Source organism: Ranitomeya variabilis, chromosome 7 (genome assembly GCF_051348905.1).
Source record: "Ranitomeya variabilis isolate aRanVar5 chromosome 7, aRanVar5.hap1, whole genome shotgun sequence".
Taxonomy (NCBI): domain Eukaryota; kingdom Metazoa; phylum Chordata; class Amphibia; order Anura; family Dendrobatidae; genus Ranitomeya; species Ranitomeya variabilis.
In genome coordinates, this window is record NC_135238.1 from 166,448,911 (window position 1) to 166,468,851 (window position 19,941).

The following is a 19,941-nucleotide window of genomic DNA, read 5'->3' on the forward strand; positions in this document are numbered from 1 at the left end:
GATAACCAATTATGTATTAATGGTGGGTGCATATCTATATTCAGATGTGTAGTGTAGAAGAAAGGGAAAAAGAGGGGAATGTGCTCTGGAAGTGGTGCTCTAGATAACTATGTGTTATTTTATGCAGAGATGACTCCTGGCTGGAAGAAGTGATGGCGGTCTGTGCTGTATGAAAAAGAAAAGCAAAGATGAAGGACTTCAGCTAGAAATGTCACTGGTGAGTCAGTGTGTTACCTGTACACTGACACTATACACTGTATACTATATGCAGAGCTCCTGTGTATAATGTCACCAGTGATCACTATATTATCTGTACCCTGACACTGTATACAGAGGTTCTGTGTATAATGTTACCGGTGATCACTGTATTACCTGTACACTATATACAGAGCTCCTGTGTATAATGTCACCAGTGATCACTGTATTACCTGTGCACTGACACTGTATACAATGTACAGAGCTTCTGTGTACAATGTCACTTAGTATTGTGTTTTAGTTTTTTTTAACTAATGATCAGTATTGTAGTATTCAGTCACTATGTGGTGGTAATATGTAGTCTGCACATGGTGTGATGGCATTTGTCCCTTGTATGTGGTATTATAGGTCCCTATGTGGTGGTAATACGTGGTCTGGTCATGGTGTGATGGTATTTTTCTCTTGTATGTTGTATTAACCCCTTCCCGACCTGTGACACAGCGTATGCGTCATGAAAGTCGGTGCCAATCCAACCTGTGACGCATATGCTGTGTCACAGAATGATCACGTCCCTGCAGATCGGGTGAAAGGGTTAACTCCCATTTCACCCGATCTGCAGGGACAGGGGGAGTGGTGCTTTAGCCCAGGGGGGGTGGCTTCACCCCCCCATGGCTACGATTGCTCTGATTGGCTGTTGAAAGTGCAACAGCCAATCAGAGCGATTTGTAATATTTCACTATGAAAAGTGGTGAAATATTACAATCCAGCCATGGCCGATGCTGCAATATCATCAGCCATGGCTGGAAAACCTGATCTGCCCCCCCACACCCACCGATCTCCTCCCCAGTCCTCCGTTATGTGGTCCGGTCCCCTCCGTCTGCCTGCCCGCTCCCCCGTCCTCCTGTCCGCTCCCTCCTTGCTCGGATCCACCCCCCTGCGCTCCGATCACCCCCCCCTGTGCTCCGATCCACCTCCCCACCACCCCTTCATACTTACCGATCCTCCCGGTGTCCGTACGTCTCCTCGCTGGGCACCGCCATCTTCCAAAATGGCGGGCGCATGCACAGTGCGCACGCCAAATCTGCCAGCCGGCAGATTCGTTCCATGTACATTTTGATCACTGTGATAAAACCTCACAGTGATCAAAATAAAAAAAATAGTAAATGACCCCCCCTTTATCACCCCCATAGGTAGGGACAATAATAAAAAAAAGAAAATATTTTTTTTTCTTTTTCCACTAGGGTTAGGGTTAGAACTAGGGTTAGAACTAGGGTTAGGGTTAGGGGTAGGGTTAGGGTTAGAACTAGGGTTAGAACTAGGGGTAGGGTTAGGGGTAGGGGTAGAGTTAGGGCATGTGCACACAGTGCGGATTTGGCTGCGGATCCGCAGCGGATTGGCCGCGTATCCGCAGCGGATTGGCCGCGGATCCGCAGCGGATTGGCTGCTGTGAATTCGTAGCAGTTTTCCATCAGGTTTACAGTACCATGTACACCTATGGAAAACCAAATCCGCTGTGGCCATGGTGCGTTGTATTTTCCACAGCGTGTCAATTCTTTGTGCGGTTTCCACAGCGTTTTACACCGGTTCCTCAATAGGAATCCGCAGGTGAAATTCGCACAAAAAAACACTGGAAATCCGCTGTAAATCTGAAGGTAAAACGCAGTGCCTTTTACCTGCAGATTTTTCAAAAATCGTGCAGAAAAATCTCAGACGAATCCGCAACGTGGGCACATAGCCTTAGGGTTAGAGTTGGAATTAGAGTTAGGGTTGGAATTAGGGCTAGGGTTGGAAATAGGGTTAAGATTAGGCTTGTGGTTAGGGTTACGGATAGGGTTAGGAGTGTGTTGGGGTTACAGTTGTGGTTAGGGTTGGGATTAGGGTTAGGGTTGGGATTAGGGTTAGGGTTGGGATTAGGGTTAGGGTTGGGATTAGGGTTACGGGTGTGTTGGGGTTAGGGTTGTGATTAGGGTTAGGGCTACAGTTGGGATTAGGGTTAGGGGTGTGTTGGGGTTAGTGTTGAAGTTAGAATTGAGGGGTTTCCACTGTTTGGGCACATCAGGGGTCTCCTAACGCAACATGGCACCACCATTGATTCCAGCCAATCTTGCTTTCAAAAAGTCAAATGGTGCTCCCTCCCTTCCAAGCCCCGACGTGCGCCCAAACAGTGGTTTACCCCCACATGTGGGGTACCAGCGTACTCAGGACAAACTGGGCAACAACTGTTGGGGTCCAATTTCTCCTGTTACCCTTGCAAAAATAAAAAATTACTTGCTAAAACATAATTTTTGAGGAAAGAACAATTATTTTTTATTTTCACGGCTCTGCGTTATAAACTTCTGAGAAGCACTTGGGGGTTCAAAGTGCTCACCACACATCTAGATAAGTTCCTTGGGGGTATAGTTTCCAAAATGGGGTCACTTGTGGGGGGTTTCTACTGTTTAGGCACATCAGGGGCTCTGCAAACAACATGATGCCCGCAGACCATTCCATCAAAGTCTGCATTCCAAATCGTCACTACTTCCCTTCCGAGCCCCGGCATGTGCCCAAACAGTGGTTTACCCCCACATATGGGGTATCAGCGTACTCAGGAGAAACTGGACAACAACTTTCGTGGTCAAATTTCTCCTGTTACCCTTGGGAAAATTAAAAAATTCTGGGCTAAAAAAATATTTTTGAGGAAAGAAAACACATTTATTATTTTCACGGCTCTGCGTTATAAACTTCTGTGAAGCACTTGGGGGTTCAAAGTGCTCACCACACATCTAGATAAGTTCCCTTGGGGGTCTAGTTTCCAAAGTTGGGTCACTTGTGGGGAGTTCCTACTGTTTAGGCACATCAGGGGCTCTGCAAACGCAACGTGACGCCCGCAGAGCATTCCATCAAAGTCTGCATTTCAAAATGTCACTACTTCCCTTCCAAACCCCGACGTGTGCCAAAACAGTGGTTTACCCCCACATATGGGGTATCAGCGTACTCAGGAGAAACTGGACAACAACTTTTGGGGTCCAATTTCTCCTGTTACCCTTGGGAAAATAAAAAATTGTGGGCTAAAAAATCATTTTTGAGAAAAGAAAAATTATTTTTTATTTTCATGGCTCTGCGTTATAACCTTCTGTGAAGCACTTGGGGGTTCAAAGTGCTCACTATGAATCTAGATTAGTTCCTTGGGAGGTCTAGTTTACAAAATGGGGTCAATTGTGCGGGAGCTCCAATGTTTAGGCACACAGGGGCTCTCCAAACGCGACATGGTGTCCGCTAATGATTGAAGCTAATTTTCCATTCAAAAAGCCAAATGGCGTGCCTTCCCTTCCGAGCCCTGCCGTGCGCCCAAAGAGTGGTTTACCCCCACATATGGGGTATCATCGTACTCAGGACAAACTGGACAACAACATTTGGGGTCCAATTTCTCCTATTACCCTTGGGAAAATAAAAAAATTGTTGCGAAAAAATCATTTTTGAGTAAAGAAAAATATTTTTTTATTTTCATGGCTCTGCGTTATAAACTTCTGTGAAGCACCTGGGGGTTTTAAGTGCTCACTATGCATCTAGATAAGTTCCTTGGGGGGTCTAGTTTCCAAATGGGGTCATTTGTAGGGGAGCTCCAATGTTTAGGCACACAGGGGCTCTCCAAACGCGACATGGTGTCCGCTAACGATTGGAGCTAATTTTCCATTCGAAAAGTCAAATGGCGCACCTTCCCTTCCGAGCCTTGCCGTGCACCCAAACAGTGGTTTACCCCCACATATGAGGTATCAGCATACTCAGGAGAAATTGCCCAACAAATTTTAGGATCCATTTTATCCTGTTGCCCATGTGAAAGTGAAAAAATTGAGGCTAAAATAAATTTTGTGTGAAAAAAAAGTACTTTTTCATTTTTACGGATCAATTTGTGAAGCACCTGAGGGTTTAAAGTGCTCACTATGCTTCTAGATAGGTTCCTTGGGGGGTCTAGTTTCCAAAATGGGGTCACTTGTGGGGGAGCTACAATGTTTAGGCACACAGGGGCTCTCCAAACCTGACATGGTGTCCGCTAGCGATGGAGATAATTTTTCATTCAAAAAGTCAAATGGCGCTCCTTCCCTTCCGAGCCTTACCATGTGCCCAAACAGTGGTTTACCCCCACATGTTAGGTATCGGTGTACTCAGGAGAAATTGGCCAACAAATTTTAGGATCCATTTTATCCTGTTGCCCATGTGAAAATGAAAAAATTGAGGCTAAAATAATTTTTTTGCGAAAAAAAAGTACTTTTTCATTTTTACAGATTAATTTGTGAAGCACCTGGGGCTTTAAAGTGCTCACTATGCTTCTAGATAAGTTCCTTGGGGGGTCTAGTTTTCAAACTGAGGTCACTTGTGGGGGTGCCCAATGTTTAGGCACACGGGGGCTCTCCAAACGCAACATGGTGTCCGCTAAAGATTGGAGCCAATTTTTCATTCAAAAAGTCAAATGGCGCTCCTTCCCTTCCGAGCCCTGCCGTGCGCCCAAACAGTGGTTTACCCCCACATATGAGGCATCAGCGTACTCAGTACAAATTGGACAATAACATTCTTGGTCCAGTTTCTCCTTCTACCCTTGGGAAAATAAAAAAATTGGTGCGAAAAGATCATTTTTGTGACTAAAAAGTTAAATGTTAATTTATCCCTTCCATGTTGCTTCTGCTGCTGTGAAACACCTGAAGGGTTAATAAACTTCTTGAATGTGGTTTTGAGCACCTTGAGGGGTGCAGTTTTTAGAATGGTGTCGCTTTTGGGTATTTTCAGCCATATAGAACCCTCAAACTGACTTCAAATGTGAGGTGGTCCCTAAAAAAAATGGTTTTGTAAATTTTGTTGTAAAAATGAAAAATCACTGGTCAAATTTTAACCCTTATAACTTCCTAGCAAAAAAAAATTTGTTTCCAAAATTATGCTGATGTAAAGTAGACATGTGGGAAATGTTATTTATTAACTATTTTGTGTCACATAACTCTCTGGTTTAACAGAATAAAAATTCAAAATGTGAAAATTGCAAAATTTTTAACATTTTTGCCAAATTTCCGTTTTTTTCACAAATAAACTCAGAAATTATCGACCTAAATTTACCACTAACATGAAACCCAATATGTCATGAAAAAACAATCTCAGAATCGCTAGGATCCGTTGAAGCGTTCCTGAGTTATTACCTCATAAAGGGACACTGGTCAGAATTGCAAAAAACGGCAAGGTCATTAAGGCCAAAATAGGCTGGGTCATGAAGGGGTTAATGGTCATTTAAAAAAAATGTGACTCATGCACTTAAAGAAAAATACATGAAAATATATTTATAGTTAATAGGTTAGAGTAGTGTAAGGCCTGGCCAAAATAGTCTACGGTGTCGGTTTGGCGGCTTAAAAATTATTTTGGCCAGGACTAAAGCTGCTGGTTATGAATGTGATCTGGTGTTTGATGGTAACTGTTAATATGTGATTGATGAGGACGTGGTGGAGAAATTGAGTTTTTCCAAGAGTGGTGGAACTGTGGAAGGTTTGAAGGGTGGAGGCGGAGCTGGGGTGGAGCCTGGGTGGAGTCTCAAGGGGGCCCGAAAATTTTGCCAGTATGGGACCCCTGAAATTCCTAGTGGCAGCCCCGGTGAATTCCACTTGGGAAATACACCACATTTTATGGATAATAACCTACTCATGTAAAAAATTGTTTTATTCCATTTGAAATCTTAGAAGACAATTCACTGCAGACTAAAAAATAGGAGTAACAACGCCCTGCCTTTAGCCTTCTGAATTTATCTTGTACTCTGCACCTCTGTTCATGTGTTTCCTTATGAAAGTTTGACAAAATGTTCCTCTGCTCACTCCATAATGTTAACTTTCACCAATATGTGACCTTTGACACTTTCTTTTGCCAGGGTTGTTCTTCAAGGTATCAAACTGTCTGGTGTCGTGGTCTCTGACATCTTCTGGTTAAAGGGGTTGTACGGACAAAACCGATAAGTCTACAGTTACTCTGTGTGACTGCAGACTTATGAATCCCCCCCCAGTGCACGTATTGTGCTGTGCTGGAATTCGGTGGTTTCAGACTGAGGAATGGAGGATATGTATGAGTTGTTCGTATCCCTGGCCAGCGGGCGCAGCTCTCCATGCACTAGTATTGAGCCGCGGTAGTGCCCCAACCAGTGACGCAGATGGCAAGTGGGTGTATCCTTCAAGAGGGCGAGGCATCTCTCCATGCACACTCTCCGTTCTCAGGTCTGAATCCAGAGAGTCCCTGCAGTGCACAGTGCGTGCGCTGGGGGGATTCATAAATAAGTCTGCAGTCACACAGAGTGCTGCAGACTTATCGGTTTTGACCAAACAACCCATTTAATCCTCAGCCCAGGGTCATATTTGTTTCTAAAAATAAAACTACCTATAACGGACAGTATATACTGTACATGTGGAACAGTTTGGCTCATCTCCAACATTGCATGTGATGAAAGAAGCCCAATGTTAAAAAGCTTCTTTGCATTAAATTGTTTTCAAATAACTAAAATTCATATTTTAATTTACAAGTTCTTAAAGGAGTTTTACAGAGATGGAAATGTATCCCCTATCCAATAAATAAGGAATAATTTACTGATCCAGTACTGGATCACTCATCAAGGGAAAGGGTCTCTGTAGAGCCTCAGAGGATTGAAGTGGATCATCCGCACCTCAGACATTTCCAGCTGTCTCATAGACAATGCATAGTGTGGAGGTGTGCATGACTGACCTCTGCTCCATTCAGACAGAAATCTGCAAAGACCAGTTCTCCTGATCAGTGGGGGGTCCCAGTAGTTGGAACCCCACTGATCAGTAAAATATCCTATGGATGGGGATAACTTTGTGACTTTCAATCTTGCTGAATCCCTATTCCGGCTGCTCACCTGAATATTACATGTTTTATCTATTTTTAAATAGATATTCCAGGGATTTGGGGCCTTTTTATTTTAATGTTAATTTCCTTAGTTTTACCAGTGGGTGTGGCCAGCAGTATTTTATGTGGGAGTGTCTTAGGCTGCTCGAAATTATCTTGTAGCCACGCCCTCATTTAAAGGCAATAACTGCATTAAGTAAAAAGGCCTATATCTCTGGACCGTAGAGTAGATTTTGAAAGGACAAAAATTTGAGTATTCAGGGCAGCAGTAGGGATGAAATAAAAACAAAAACTGTCCACTTTAGACCTAGGGGTCTAAGGGGTAACGTTTCTCCTTATGGAGAGTGACATACCATTTCTGGCTTGTCAAGGTAAGGAGGCTTATTCGCCGTGCAATGCTCCTCTGGGAATTTAAATATGCAAATTGCCTCTTCTGAGAAAAAGAGGACTTTACTCTATAGCGCCACCTGTTGGAAGTAGCGATCCTACAAGTCACAATCAACCCTTTAACGAGTCGTACAATATGACTTAGGATAAAAGCCAAATCAGTATCTCAATTCGCAGACACGGTGTTTCGGGCTGTTGGCCCTCGTCAGTGCGAAGCATGAGAACTGATTTGGCTAGGTGAGAGGCTCTGGAGTGGGGTCTAAGGGGTAACGTTTCTCCTTATGGAGAGTGACTTACCATTTACCCCATTCCAGAGCCTCTCACCTAGCCAAATCAGTTCTCATGCTTCGCACTGACGAGGGCCAACAGCCCGAAACACCGTGTCTGCGAATTGAGATACTGATTTGGCTTTTATCCTAAGTCATATTGCACGACTCGTTAAAGGGTTGATTGTGACTTGTAGGATCGCTACTTCCAACAGGTGGCGCTATAGAGTTAAGCCCTCTTTTTCTCAGAAGAGGCAATTTGCACTTTAGACCTAGTGACAGGTTCTCTTTAAATTTCATCATACGTCATTAAATCTATTGTATACGTAGTACTGCTGCAAGCTTTGCATGTTTTACACATTACTGTATGTTTTACACATTACTGTAAGTGACTACCACTCTAGCCCTAACCACAAAATACTGATGTGTGGGATTCAGCTTACAGCTACGAGTCTACGACTGTTAACTGTTATAAGCCACTTCTATGACTTTATCTTATGATTTGGTAACATTTTCTCAATTTTTCATGATGTATATCCTTCAAGCGATTAAGAGTCACAGTGGTAGATAAAATGTAATTACTACTGCAGTATAGAAAATTAGGGAAATTTCAAAGATCTACTCCTTCCTTCACACTAAGGGACGCTGCAGCGATATCGACAACGATGCCGATCGCTGCAGCGTCGCTGTTTAGTCATTGTGTGGTCGCTGGAGAGCTGTCACACAGACAGCTCTCCAGCGACCAACGATGCCGAAGTCCCCGGGTAACCAGGGTAAACATCGGGTTGCTAAGCGCAGAGCCGCACTTAGTAACCCGATGTTTACCCTGGTTACCAGTGGAAATGTAAAAAAACAAACACTACATACTTACATTCCGGTGCCTGTCGTGTCCGCTTCCCTGCACTGTGTGAGCGCCGGCCCTAAAGCACAGCGGTGACGTCACCGCTGTGCTTTGCCTTACGGCCGGCACTGACAGTCAGTGCAGGAAGCTCTGAGCAGCAGCGCGGACGCCGGGGGACGTGACAGACATCAGAGGGTGAGTATGTACTGTTTTTTTTTTACTTTTACAATGGTAACCAGGGTAAATATCGGGTTACTAAGCGCGGCCCTGCGCTTAGTAACCCGATATTTACCCTGGTTACCATTGTAAAACATCGCTGGCATCGTTGCTTTTGCTGTCAAACACAACTTACACGCCGATCTGACGACCAAATAAAGTTCTGAACTTTCAGCAACGACCAGCGATATCACAGCAGGATCCAGATCGCTGCTGCCTGTCAAACACACCGATATCGCTATCCAGGACGCTGCAACGTCACGGATCGCTATCGTTATCGCTGCAAAGTCGTTTAGTGTGAAGGTACCTTTAGCGCACATTTTGATCAAAGCGCGGGAGTCCGTTTGTCAGCAACAAGGCAATTTCTTTTAAATGAAATCCTTTATTAAAAATGCTCGTCTCTTTCTGCCTAGCCTCAGATGAATTGGGGAAGAGTTTTGGAGCAATGGGTTGAACCTCATACAAAAATCTGCACCAGGATGAACTTTACCATGACCATAGTTAGTAACCATTCAGATCATGAAAAGTTTATAAATATTTTGGTCTCCCCACTTGTAGAGGGATAGGGTATTATACACATTGTTGTCTCAGTACATGAATAATGTACAGTGATGTAACCGTATCACAATCTTGCTCACATAACATAGTACTAAAAGATCACCATGTAAATGCCACATCCCTCGCAGCTTCTACAGCCTGTCCAGTAGAGTTCAGAACTGTGCTACCAGGCTGCATTGTAGGCTTTCTGGACAACATTAGTTATCTAATGACCCACAAGGATCCTGACAACCCCTGTAGAAGACCCAACTACAGAATTCCCTAGATATCAGAATGCGACCATAACCCTATTACTGGTTCCCTCACTGGATGTAATATGTCCAGAGCACCAGAAAACTTTTCAGAGCTATCTGCTCACGCTCACAATGCATCTCTGCCGTCTCTGCTTCTACAGCAGCACCTGCAGGACAATCCCTTCCAAGGCTAGACTCTGTTACGGACTGGCATTTGAAATCACACAGGCCCATGTTGTCCCCGTCCCCAAGAACCAGATAAGATATATTACTAATATTACCCTGGATGGAGGAAAGCAAGATTTACTACAAGACCAATTTTTATAATGATTCCCGTGGCCTGCTGGGTAAGGCTACGTTCACATTTGCGTTGTTGTGTGTTGCATCGGCGACGCATCGGCGACGCAACGCACAACGCATGCAAAACGCATTGTTTTGTGATGCATGCATCCTTTTTTTGTATGATTTTGGACGCAAAAAAAATGCAACTTGCTGCGTCCTCTGCGCGCTGACGCGTGCGCCCAAAAAGACGCATGTGTCACAAAACGCAACACAACGCATGTCCATGCGTCCCCATATTAAATATAGGGGCGCATGACGCATGCGGCGAAGCTGCAGCTCTCGACGCTGCGGCGCACAACGCGAATGTGAACGTAGCCTAAGTGATGGAGTCAGCGACTTTGTGCTCCGTCACAACTCTTAACAGTACGGATGTCTTGTGAACACTGATTCTATTGATAACGTAGCAGACAAGGCAGCCCACGATCCAGACAGGCCCTTCTGGCATTTGCCCTGGCTAGACTCCATCAGCCTCAAGCCAACCATAAGCTAATTTATTAGCTCATCTTCCACTCTGTGGCGCACAGTCCAGGAGCCACTTGGCAAAGCTGCACTTATGCTGACTTGCGGGAGACCCTTCTCCTCAGCTACAAACTATCTACTGCTGCATATCTGCTGCATGTGTTGGTTTCTCAAAACTGGGCATGAAAGGCTTTTTCTCATACTGATGATTTTATTATACATAAGTTACTGTCAAAAGTGCTGATAAGTGTCCTTAATACCCCAAAAGGCCCCAACTTTCTACCAAGGTTGTGCCTAATCTTTCAGGTTGTGGAATCCTGGCATGTAAAGGTGATCCCACACCCCTCTTTGGCCAGTCTTGTATTGAAATAGCAAGATTTTGCCCTAGTCTGTCGTATACTTTACATCATTAGCGCAATCACCGTTTGGTAACAGCTTAAAGGGTACCTGATAGCCGATACATGCTGCCATAACTGCAAACAGCACTTATCAGACCCTGGCTATATGATTTCCGCTATGTATATTTGACTCTGGAACACTACAGCGTTTCAGAGAAGAGCATACTTTAGAAACCGTCGGGGACCAAACTACACAGGAACTAGTCTGTCAGGTCCCTATAAAGGGATTGTCTAGCCTCTGGCTACAAGTATGCAGTCACTCTATGTATCTGTAGACTTGTGAATCCCCACATGGCACGCGAGGATTCTCTGGTGCCAGGAGCGGGTGGTCATGTGACCGCAAGTATGCAATTTGCATACTTTGGGCCACATTCTGACTAGACTGTGTCCAGCCTCGCTCAATGCAAGCGTATTGAGTGAGGCTGGACACGTCTAGTCGTCATGTGATGGCAAATATGCAAATCGCACAGTGCTCGCAATGTGAGGATTCACAAGTCTGAATCATGTAGAGTGACTTCAGACTTGTATCCTAAAGCCGGACACCCCCTGTAAGTATGATGTTGTTATGATATTGCTCTTTCACTATAAGAGGGGGAGCAGAAGGTAATGGGATCCCACTCTGCATGCTTGGATCTCACAACCCAGAAGTTCAGTCCTGACTTTGGTGGAAGGTTGCGCCTTTTAGGGGGACAGTAGGAGCACTTATATGTGCTTTTGACACTAGTAACTTCACCAGTCTGAGGCTTCCAACTCTTTTATTACAAAAAAAGAGCAGCCTCAGACGGGTGATAGTCTTTAAGCACTCATGACAATTAGACCCCATATTAGAACTCTGTACAAATGTACAGAATTCAGAGTTTTATCAATCCATAAGTGATGAACAGGCTTAGAGAGAAAGTGGTGGGAATCTTGCAGCCTTTTCGTCACTTATTTGAATGGTTTAGAATGAATAAGATGGTTTTTCCAGTTGGTGAGTACCGCTTTATCCTTACACTTGTTGGATTAATATTATGCTGAAGTTCCTGTCTATAGCAAAGCACCATCGTTACGGAATAATACAGTGTGAGCAATGTAAGCACTCAAATGGTTATATCAGAAGCCTGCGTAGGACCAAGCGACCACACTATGGAAATGTTCAAAGCTGTCATTCTAAATATTGCTTGAGAACTATTATGGAAGCTTCCTGACAAAATTTCCTACCACCATTTTCAACCATCTAATACCTGCTAATCAGACTTTTACCCAGACAGGTCAACCAAGTCTTGTGACCTATACATTTCACATTCCGGACACAAGGCCACCTTTAACATCACACACTGTTAGCTTAAGCTTATTTGACCTTCATGTTACAAGGGCTCTTTTAGGACAGTGCAATAGCTGTTTTTGTGTTTTCTATCGATTCCTAGCACCGGCAGAGCATTGCATTGCTGATAAAAGGAAAGTAGATTTCTTATAAAGTATCACATGTTTGAACATCACTCCAAGAGACAATGTTTAATCAGTGTTGCAACCTCGTCACACAGACATCTAAAATTCAAGGTATATCCTCAATGTAGAAGAGGGAGGTGGACACCAAGAGGTGGAGCTTGGCTCCGATTTATTAAATGCCCACATTGAAGCAAATATCAGTACATGTGACCCTGGTTGAAGCCTCTTTCCTACAAGCCACTCTGCAGCCTAAACATCTACCTCTACTTGCTCTGGGAGGGCTATTCCACTCTACGAGGCCCTAAAGATGACTCGGATTTTGTCTGTTTTTAAGGCTGCTCGGGCAGGAGTTCTCAATGGCACTGCCCAGAGTCACTGCGGCTTTGCAAAACCCGGTCTCCGTTTCATGAGTGTTAAGGTATTGATATATTATGATACTAGTCTGAGTTTCTAGATTTATTGTGTTTAATATCATCTAGATATTAGAGAAAAGTAGGAGCTTTATCCTTCATACGGTGGGATGTCATTTTGTATTATGGACACTGTATTATTACAATTCACTGCTAATCATGGAATACTGAGAGTTGGTAAACTAGTAGCCTAACCAAATTTGTCAAATTTAGAAGTTTGGGCAGATGTCTTAGGCTGTAATGTTCAATATCTCCTCTATTTTTTTGATCATCTCTCAACCCTTTCCTGATAATCAGTGATGCCTCATCCATCATTTAATGGTGCCCCAGATTTTCCAGCATGAGAAACAAAATCTCTTGCCTTCCGTAAGTCTATATTTACTAACCTCTTAGCTCAATTCTTAGGCATTTAATTCTGAAAGTTCTGTGACCTTAATATCGGAGTATCAGAGTGTTTCAGTCAAAAATGGCTAGATTTTTTTGGTGATTTTGTAAATGTGGTGGGAAAACAAAGGTCTTAACTTCATTATTTCTTGGGCTCTCAAAAATGTTTGTAGTGTGTTTTTTTTTCATAACATGTGTTTTTATAATAGTTTTATTAATTTTTGTTCAATTACCTACATTTTTTTATTAGTAATATTTAGCTCGGTATAGTTTACGTAGGCAAAATACACAAAAGTAAAGTATATATAATATGCACTGAATTTATGGGAAACATATGGTGACAAATTGTTTTGAGGTGGATGGTATTTTAAAAAAAATTTCTTATAACTTTTAATTTTGTACATTGTTTTGTAACCTAATCTCATTTCTATGAGGTCATAAAAGATCTCCTTTGGTATCTTTACACCATATGACAAGTAGGCATCTGACTTGCTGCTACTGGATGATAGGGATGATAGGGGAAGGAACTCTTAGGCTAAGTTCCCACAATGAGTCTCCGGTGTGTATTTGACGCTGCATATTTTCACTGACCCAAAAAAAAATACAGCATCTTACAATTTCAGCAGCAAAGTGGATGCGATTTATAGAAATCTTATACCCACTGTGCTATTTTTTTTGCTCTTTGGAAACTGTATGATTTTGAAATCTGCAACATATCAATTTTTCTTGCAGTAAATATGCATTTTATTTGTAGATTTTCCCCAAATACTTGAAGAAGATGAGGAAAAATTGTAGATTAGAACCGCATATATACATTTAAATTGCATTAGTGCAGCGGAAACGCAAATCAATGCATGTCATCCACACATGACTTTATAAAGAAAGTTTTATTAAAGTTAAATAACAAAATGTATCCAAAACCAAGCAGTTTTATTAAAAAAAAATGAGATGCTAAAACATTTCAGCTGTAAAAACACATCTAAAAAATGCATTAAAAATTCAACGAAAAAACAGCTAACAGGTGCAGAAATGCTGCGGCATAAAAAACACACTTAATAAAAACTGTGGGAACTTTGCCTGAAGCTACGCCATCCAACAACATTAGGTTAGATCCTATAAATCCTATAGCCAAGTGGCGTACATTTCAAAGGAACCGGTCAGCAGGATATTCGACCTCAACTAAAAGTAAGAGTGTAAAGCCCCTTTAATGCTTGTTACATTCATAACTTGATAGTAGAATTTTGTTGAGGATTTTTTGAGAAATCTGTTCTTAAAATTTTATGCTGAAGCGCAGCAGAGCGGGCATTTCACTCCAGGTCTGCTGTACTTCGCCGCCCACCGCCGATCTCTGGTCTTTGATAGTGCGGTCACTCCTCCCTCAATGGTCTGTCATCCCTGCACAGGTGCCAACATTGCCCGGGTTCATGTCATCAGAAGGGATGGCAGCAATACACTATGCTCCTGAAGACGTTGTGAGATCAATGTACTGGCTCCCACATAGTCACCGGTGCTGCCCATTCTGATGAAACAAACACGGGCATTGATGGTGCCTTCACAGGAAAGACAGATCACTGATGGAAGAATAACCTATCAATCAATGACCAGAGGCTGGCCGTGGGCGGCAAAGTACAACAGAGCTGAGGAGTGAAGTTCCCGCCCCCATGCACTTCAGCATAAGACTTCAAGAACAGATTTCTCAAAAATGCCTTAACAAAATTCTACTAGCAAGTTATGAATGTAACAAGCATTAAAGAGGCTTTACACTCATACATTTAGTTAGGGGTCAAATATCCTACTGACAGGTGCTCTTTAATGTTGTGCACATAGGCACAAAGCCCTGGCCGAATAAGGCACCTTCTGAGACATCCACCAACATCTCAGACGTCAGAAGATCTTTCACCACCAAGTCCCTACTGTTGAGGTCAAAGTGAGACAGACGCGTTTTTATAAATTTGTCTGACACAGCATTCCTGCAGAAAAGAAGGCCAAGGCCAAAGCAGGACAGGTCGCACTGATCTAAGTAGGGAAAAGGTCAAAGCTTTCCATTGTGCTGACGATACACCATGACATAAATTCACTTTCACAGATACATTATTTTTGTGAATAGACTAATGTTAGATAATTTATATATATTTGCTGTTCATGGCATATTAGATTTATTTTATTTTTTTGTATTCTGAATATGCTCCTTTTTCTTTTATTTTTTTTATTATTTAGACATAATAAATAATTGAGAATTATTTACCTAACTATCACTGAGTCTCTCTAACTAGAAAAGTGACCAAGAAAATCTAAGCCAATATATGAGACATATTCAATATTTAAAGGGAAGTTATATTAATAAGATTGGTTCCAATTTTTTTTTTATTAAAGGAGAAACATTTGTAAAAGTATTTTCTTTGAGTGTACGTCATCCTTCACAAATGTGTCCACACTGTCAGAGGCATAGGTAGAAGAGTCAGGGACTCCATAGAACCTTCTGAATGCCTGAACCCTATTCCCCACTTATCTCCGATGGGCACTCTTGTTGCGCTGCTTGCTCTGACATGCGGCACGTCACCACTGGATCCTTCTCCTGTTTTTCCTGCTCTGACAATCTCCTTCTGCTCATCACAACGAGCCATCCTGCATTGCTACCTGGCCTGCGATGCTAATCTTGTAGAATTATGCTCTCAAATTGGAATCCAACCATGGCCAACATATGTGCGGAATTTTCTTAAAGGGAATCTGTCTGCAGAATTTTACTGTGCAATCTGTGAGCAGCATGATGTAGTGGCTGAAACCCTGATTCCAGTGATGTGTCACTTGCTGGTTTGCATGCTATGGTTTTGATACAGTGCCTGTTTTCTCAATTTCAGATCCAGCAGTGCTCAAATGCTGAGCCCTGTATAACCCTGCCCACACCACTAGTTTAAAGCTTTCTGTGCACACTGTAAATCGACAGTAAGCTGCTAATCATTGGTGGGGGCAGAGTTACACAGAGCAGAAGGACTAGAAGGCATGTCCTCTAGTGATAATCTCCTGCTGATAAAACATTGATTAAACTGAAACAGCAACACATAACCTAGTAAGAGATACATCGCTGTAATCAGGCTCTCAGCCTCTACATCAAGCTGCTCTCAGATTACATGGGAAAACCTGCTGACATATTCCCTTTAAGGTACAAAGGTTTGTTCTCATACTCAAAAAACATACTGGTAGGATGATCTCCCTGATGTGTGTTTATCTGTAGGATGCACATTATACTTTGGTTCTCATGGGGAACACATGCCACTGATCCAAAATATGTTAGCATTGTGGAATATTCAATCAGATGCCATGTTATGTTCAGCGCATAGTTGGTTCAAGCACATAACCCTAAGGATCATTGATAATAACAATACCTCCATATAATGCAGGGATATCATTATTTCATTTAGGCGCACACTGCTAATTTAGTGCTGGAAGATGGGACAAAAATCAAAGGATACTCATTTGGGCACCCTGCATCAGTAGCCGGAGAAGTCGTCTTTAACACTGGACTGGGCGGGTAAGTTAGTTTTTTCGAGGAAGATCGTTTGTATATTTTAATTATATCAAATTATAATCTGAATTAGCCTAAAGTATAATTAAAGAGGTTGTCTGATGATAAGAAGTTACGGCCTATCCACGGGATGGGTGGGGTCCGACTGCGGTGACCTGCACCAATAGAATGGAGTGACATGTTCGGCTGACATTCCAGTCAAGTCATAATTTGTTTTCACTGGACAACCCCTTTAAGCATAGAATTTTAGAATGCTTTTAAGAGGTTTATAACATGTTTGATGATACCCATTTTTAGCCGTATATGAGTAAAATAAATCATATACTCACCTTATTGAATTACCATGGCTATTATGCCGCCATTTATGTGGTCTTCGATTAGTCTTTGTTGACATGACTGTAGCTATGATGTGCCATGGTTTTCATGTGGACAGTACAACCAAGTCAGGCATGACACTGTCCACAAGGAGAAACGTTACCAAGTAGACCCCAGAAGCCTCTCACACAGTTAAATCAGGTCTCATGTTTTGCACTGAGGAGGAGCAAAGCTCTGAAACATGCGTCCACAAATTGAAATTCGTGTTTGGTTTTTATCCTAAGTCATGTGGAAAGGCTCGTTAAAGGTTTATCATTGACTGTTAGGATTGCTACTTTCAATAGGTGGCGCTAGAGCTCTAGTCCTCTTCCTCTCTGAAGAGGCAATTTGCATGGTCCAACATTGACATGCCAACCACGATGATATCGCTTCTGTGGCCAGTGATTGTCTGCTCGATAACATGTAGAATAAGACACGTCATAGCTGTGACCGGTGGAGGACCAAGGAACTATGTTGCATATGAAATATCAGTAATTTTTCCCATCCCTTTTCCTCTCTAAATATTTTCTCTTTTCCACTTTAATTATCTAATTATACACAGATTGTCAGACATTGCACAGACAGTTTCATCTGAGTTAATGTGATTCTTCCAAACATGAAATTTCACCAGTGACAATGACAGATTATAACCATAACCACAAAATGATTAGATCCATCAAACTCAAAAATGATCCGACCTGCTAGAAATGTTTCAGCTGTGATTAGATCATATACCTCAGATATGGGAGAGAGTAGATCTTTGTATAACCATGATGGGAACAATCTATAAAAATGTTCCTATTTTCATGAAATATCCCTGTGGGGTCAATAGGCAGCTCAGGCTATATTCATAGGAAAGTCTGTTTTGCTCGAGTTTAAAAATAATATTAAATAGGTTCTATGGGAATATAAAAAAAATAAAAGAAATGCAGATAATAATTGTATATGGAGCGCCCGCTAGGACCTTGGGGTACTAGGGCCGGGTCCGGTGGTCATTAGAGAGGTAGTCAAGGGTGGCGGTGACCAGGTCCGTGGCCCTCGGCGTCCAAGTTAAAGGGAAAGTCTTTAAAGCGGATGTTTTGTGAGAAATAAAGAATGTTCATGACGCCACTTGTGGTATTCGGACAGGGATGACCGACGCTGCTTAGAAGAGGGGTCCGCTGGGGACTGATGGAATTGCAGCAGAGTTGGAATGGCTTCCCACAGGTGAAGCTTAGTCCCCAGGGCTCCCGGTGTAGTTGGTAAAGGATGATGGGTATTAGTGTGCAGAAAGGAATTACAAGACGCAGGTTTTGCAGTCTTTTTACCTTTTACTGATGCATTCACGGTCCAAGACACAGGTTACAGGTTATCTTGGAATCCGGGCAGCCTGGAAGCGATTTGAAGTCCCCTTATCCAGGTGTGGTTGGAAGCCTTTATTACTGCGCTGAAGTGTGAGTCCCTTGCTGCCTGAGGCTTCACGCAAGGTCCTCCATCTCTCTCTGTCCCAAAAGTAGGACAGTACCTGCATGGCAGGCAACGCAAGCCTTTTTACAGGTGTCCCAACTTGCGGCGACTCCGGGCTCTATATGCTGCTGTGCCTTTGGGTGTAGTTGTGGACAAGAAACTTGAAATCTCCTGCCCTCCAGTTCCTGCTGTGGGGCATACAGTCCCACACAGCCTCGGACTCCCGTTGTCCAGTTCCTGCGCTTCAGCATGGAGGGAGCTCAGTCGCAGCTCCCCTCCAGCTCCTCACTTCTCCATTGCTCCTTTTCCCCTCACACTCTTTACAGACTCACAACTGAGTGACTGACTGACTAACTCATCCCCCAACCAGAATATATGAAGGCAAGCCCCCTTGAAACCGGGTCAAAAGCTCCCCCTTCTGGCCCGGAGTCAGAAAGTGTTGAATGTACATGTTACCTGTTAAAGGGATCCTCCTCACTTCCAGGCCTGGTATCACCCTCCCCTGGAGGCCGGCATTACCACTACCCAGACTCCTGGGGTGTCACATATACCTAAATACCTTCTATTAAGAATTAATGCTTGTGTTGTCTAGGAAGGTAATTACTACAGAATTTAAATAGTTGAGATATTGTTCCATTGCCAGAAACCTGTTCTAGAATGTTAACAGGACAGATGCCTGTGAGCATGTACAGCAGAAAGCACTGCCTCTCTCTTCATGTATAGGAGGATGTGCTCCCAGGGCGTATTGTGATCTGATACTGAGATATGAGGGGTGCTGAGGTAAGAAGAAGCTGCTCATACTGCTGTCCACTGTCTCATCTAATACTGGAGATAACAGAAGTGCTAGGGTAATAAGAGGTTGCTCACACCGTTGTCCGTCCTGTCTATCTGTTCTAATAATGGAGATACCAGAAGTGCTACGGTAAAAAGAAGCTGCTCACACTGCTGTCCATCCTGTCTATCTTGTCTAATAATGGAGATACTAGAAGTGCTAGGGTAAAAAGAGGCTGCGCACATTGCTGTCCGTCCTGTCTATCCCATCTAATAATGGAGATACCAGAAAGGCTAGGGTAAGAAGAAGCTGCTCACACTGCTGTCCGTCCTGTCTATCTCATCTGATAATAGAGATACCAGAAAGGCTAGGGTAAGAAGCGGCTACTTATACTGCTGTCTGTCTTGTCTATCTCATATAATAATGGAGATTCCAGAGAGGCTAGGATAAGAAGAAGCTGCCCACACTGCTGCCTGTCTTGTCTATCTCATCTAATAATGGAGATACCAGAAGTGCTAGGGTAAGAAGCGGCTGCTCATACTGCTGTCTGTCTTGTCTATCTCATCTGATAATGGAGATACCAGAAAGGCTAGGGTAAGAAGCGGCTGCTCATACTGCTATCCTCCCTGTCTATCTCATTTAACTATGGGGAATTGGATCGCCCCCAGGGGCCGTGGGGTACTCGGTACCGGGTCCTGCGGTTCACAGGGGGATGTCACGGTGGCTGACCCGATCCGTGGCCCTGGAAGGTCCGTATTAAAGGGGAAAGGTCTTTAAAGGGATAAAGTTTATGTTTGTGATGCCACCTGTGGTGTTCAGGTCAGGGTGACTGACGCTGCTTTAAGGAGTGCACAGGGGTGATGTT

General features: G+C 43.2%; 1 protein-coding gene across 2 annotated transcripts in view; it reads left to right on the top strand.

The window, feature by feature from the left end:
• The first annotated feature begins 127 nt into the window (after positions 1 to 127).
• The window catches only part of CPS1 (carbamoyl-phosphate synthase 1), a 131,074-nt gene continuing 111,260 nt past the window's right edge, over positions 128 to 19,941 (top strand). Inside the window, exons 1-2 of one of the 2 annotated variants that reach the window (XM_077272240.1) lie at positions 128 to 217; positions 16,401 to 16,510. In XM_077272240.1, the coding sequence (XP_077128355.1) occupies positions 170 to 217; positions 16,401 to 16,510 (158 nt within the window). In that variant the 5' untranslated portion in view covers positions 128 to 169. Of the gene's footprint in view, positions 218 to 12,393; positions 12,606 to 16,400; positions 16,511 to 19,941 lie in introns of those variants that run through there. The other variant, XM_077272239.1, reaches the window with a different exon arrangement.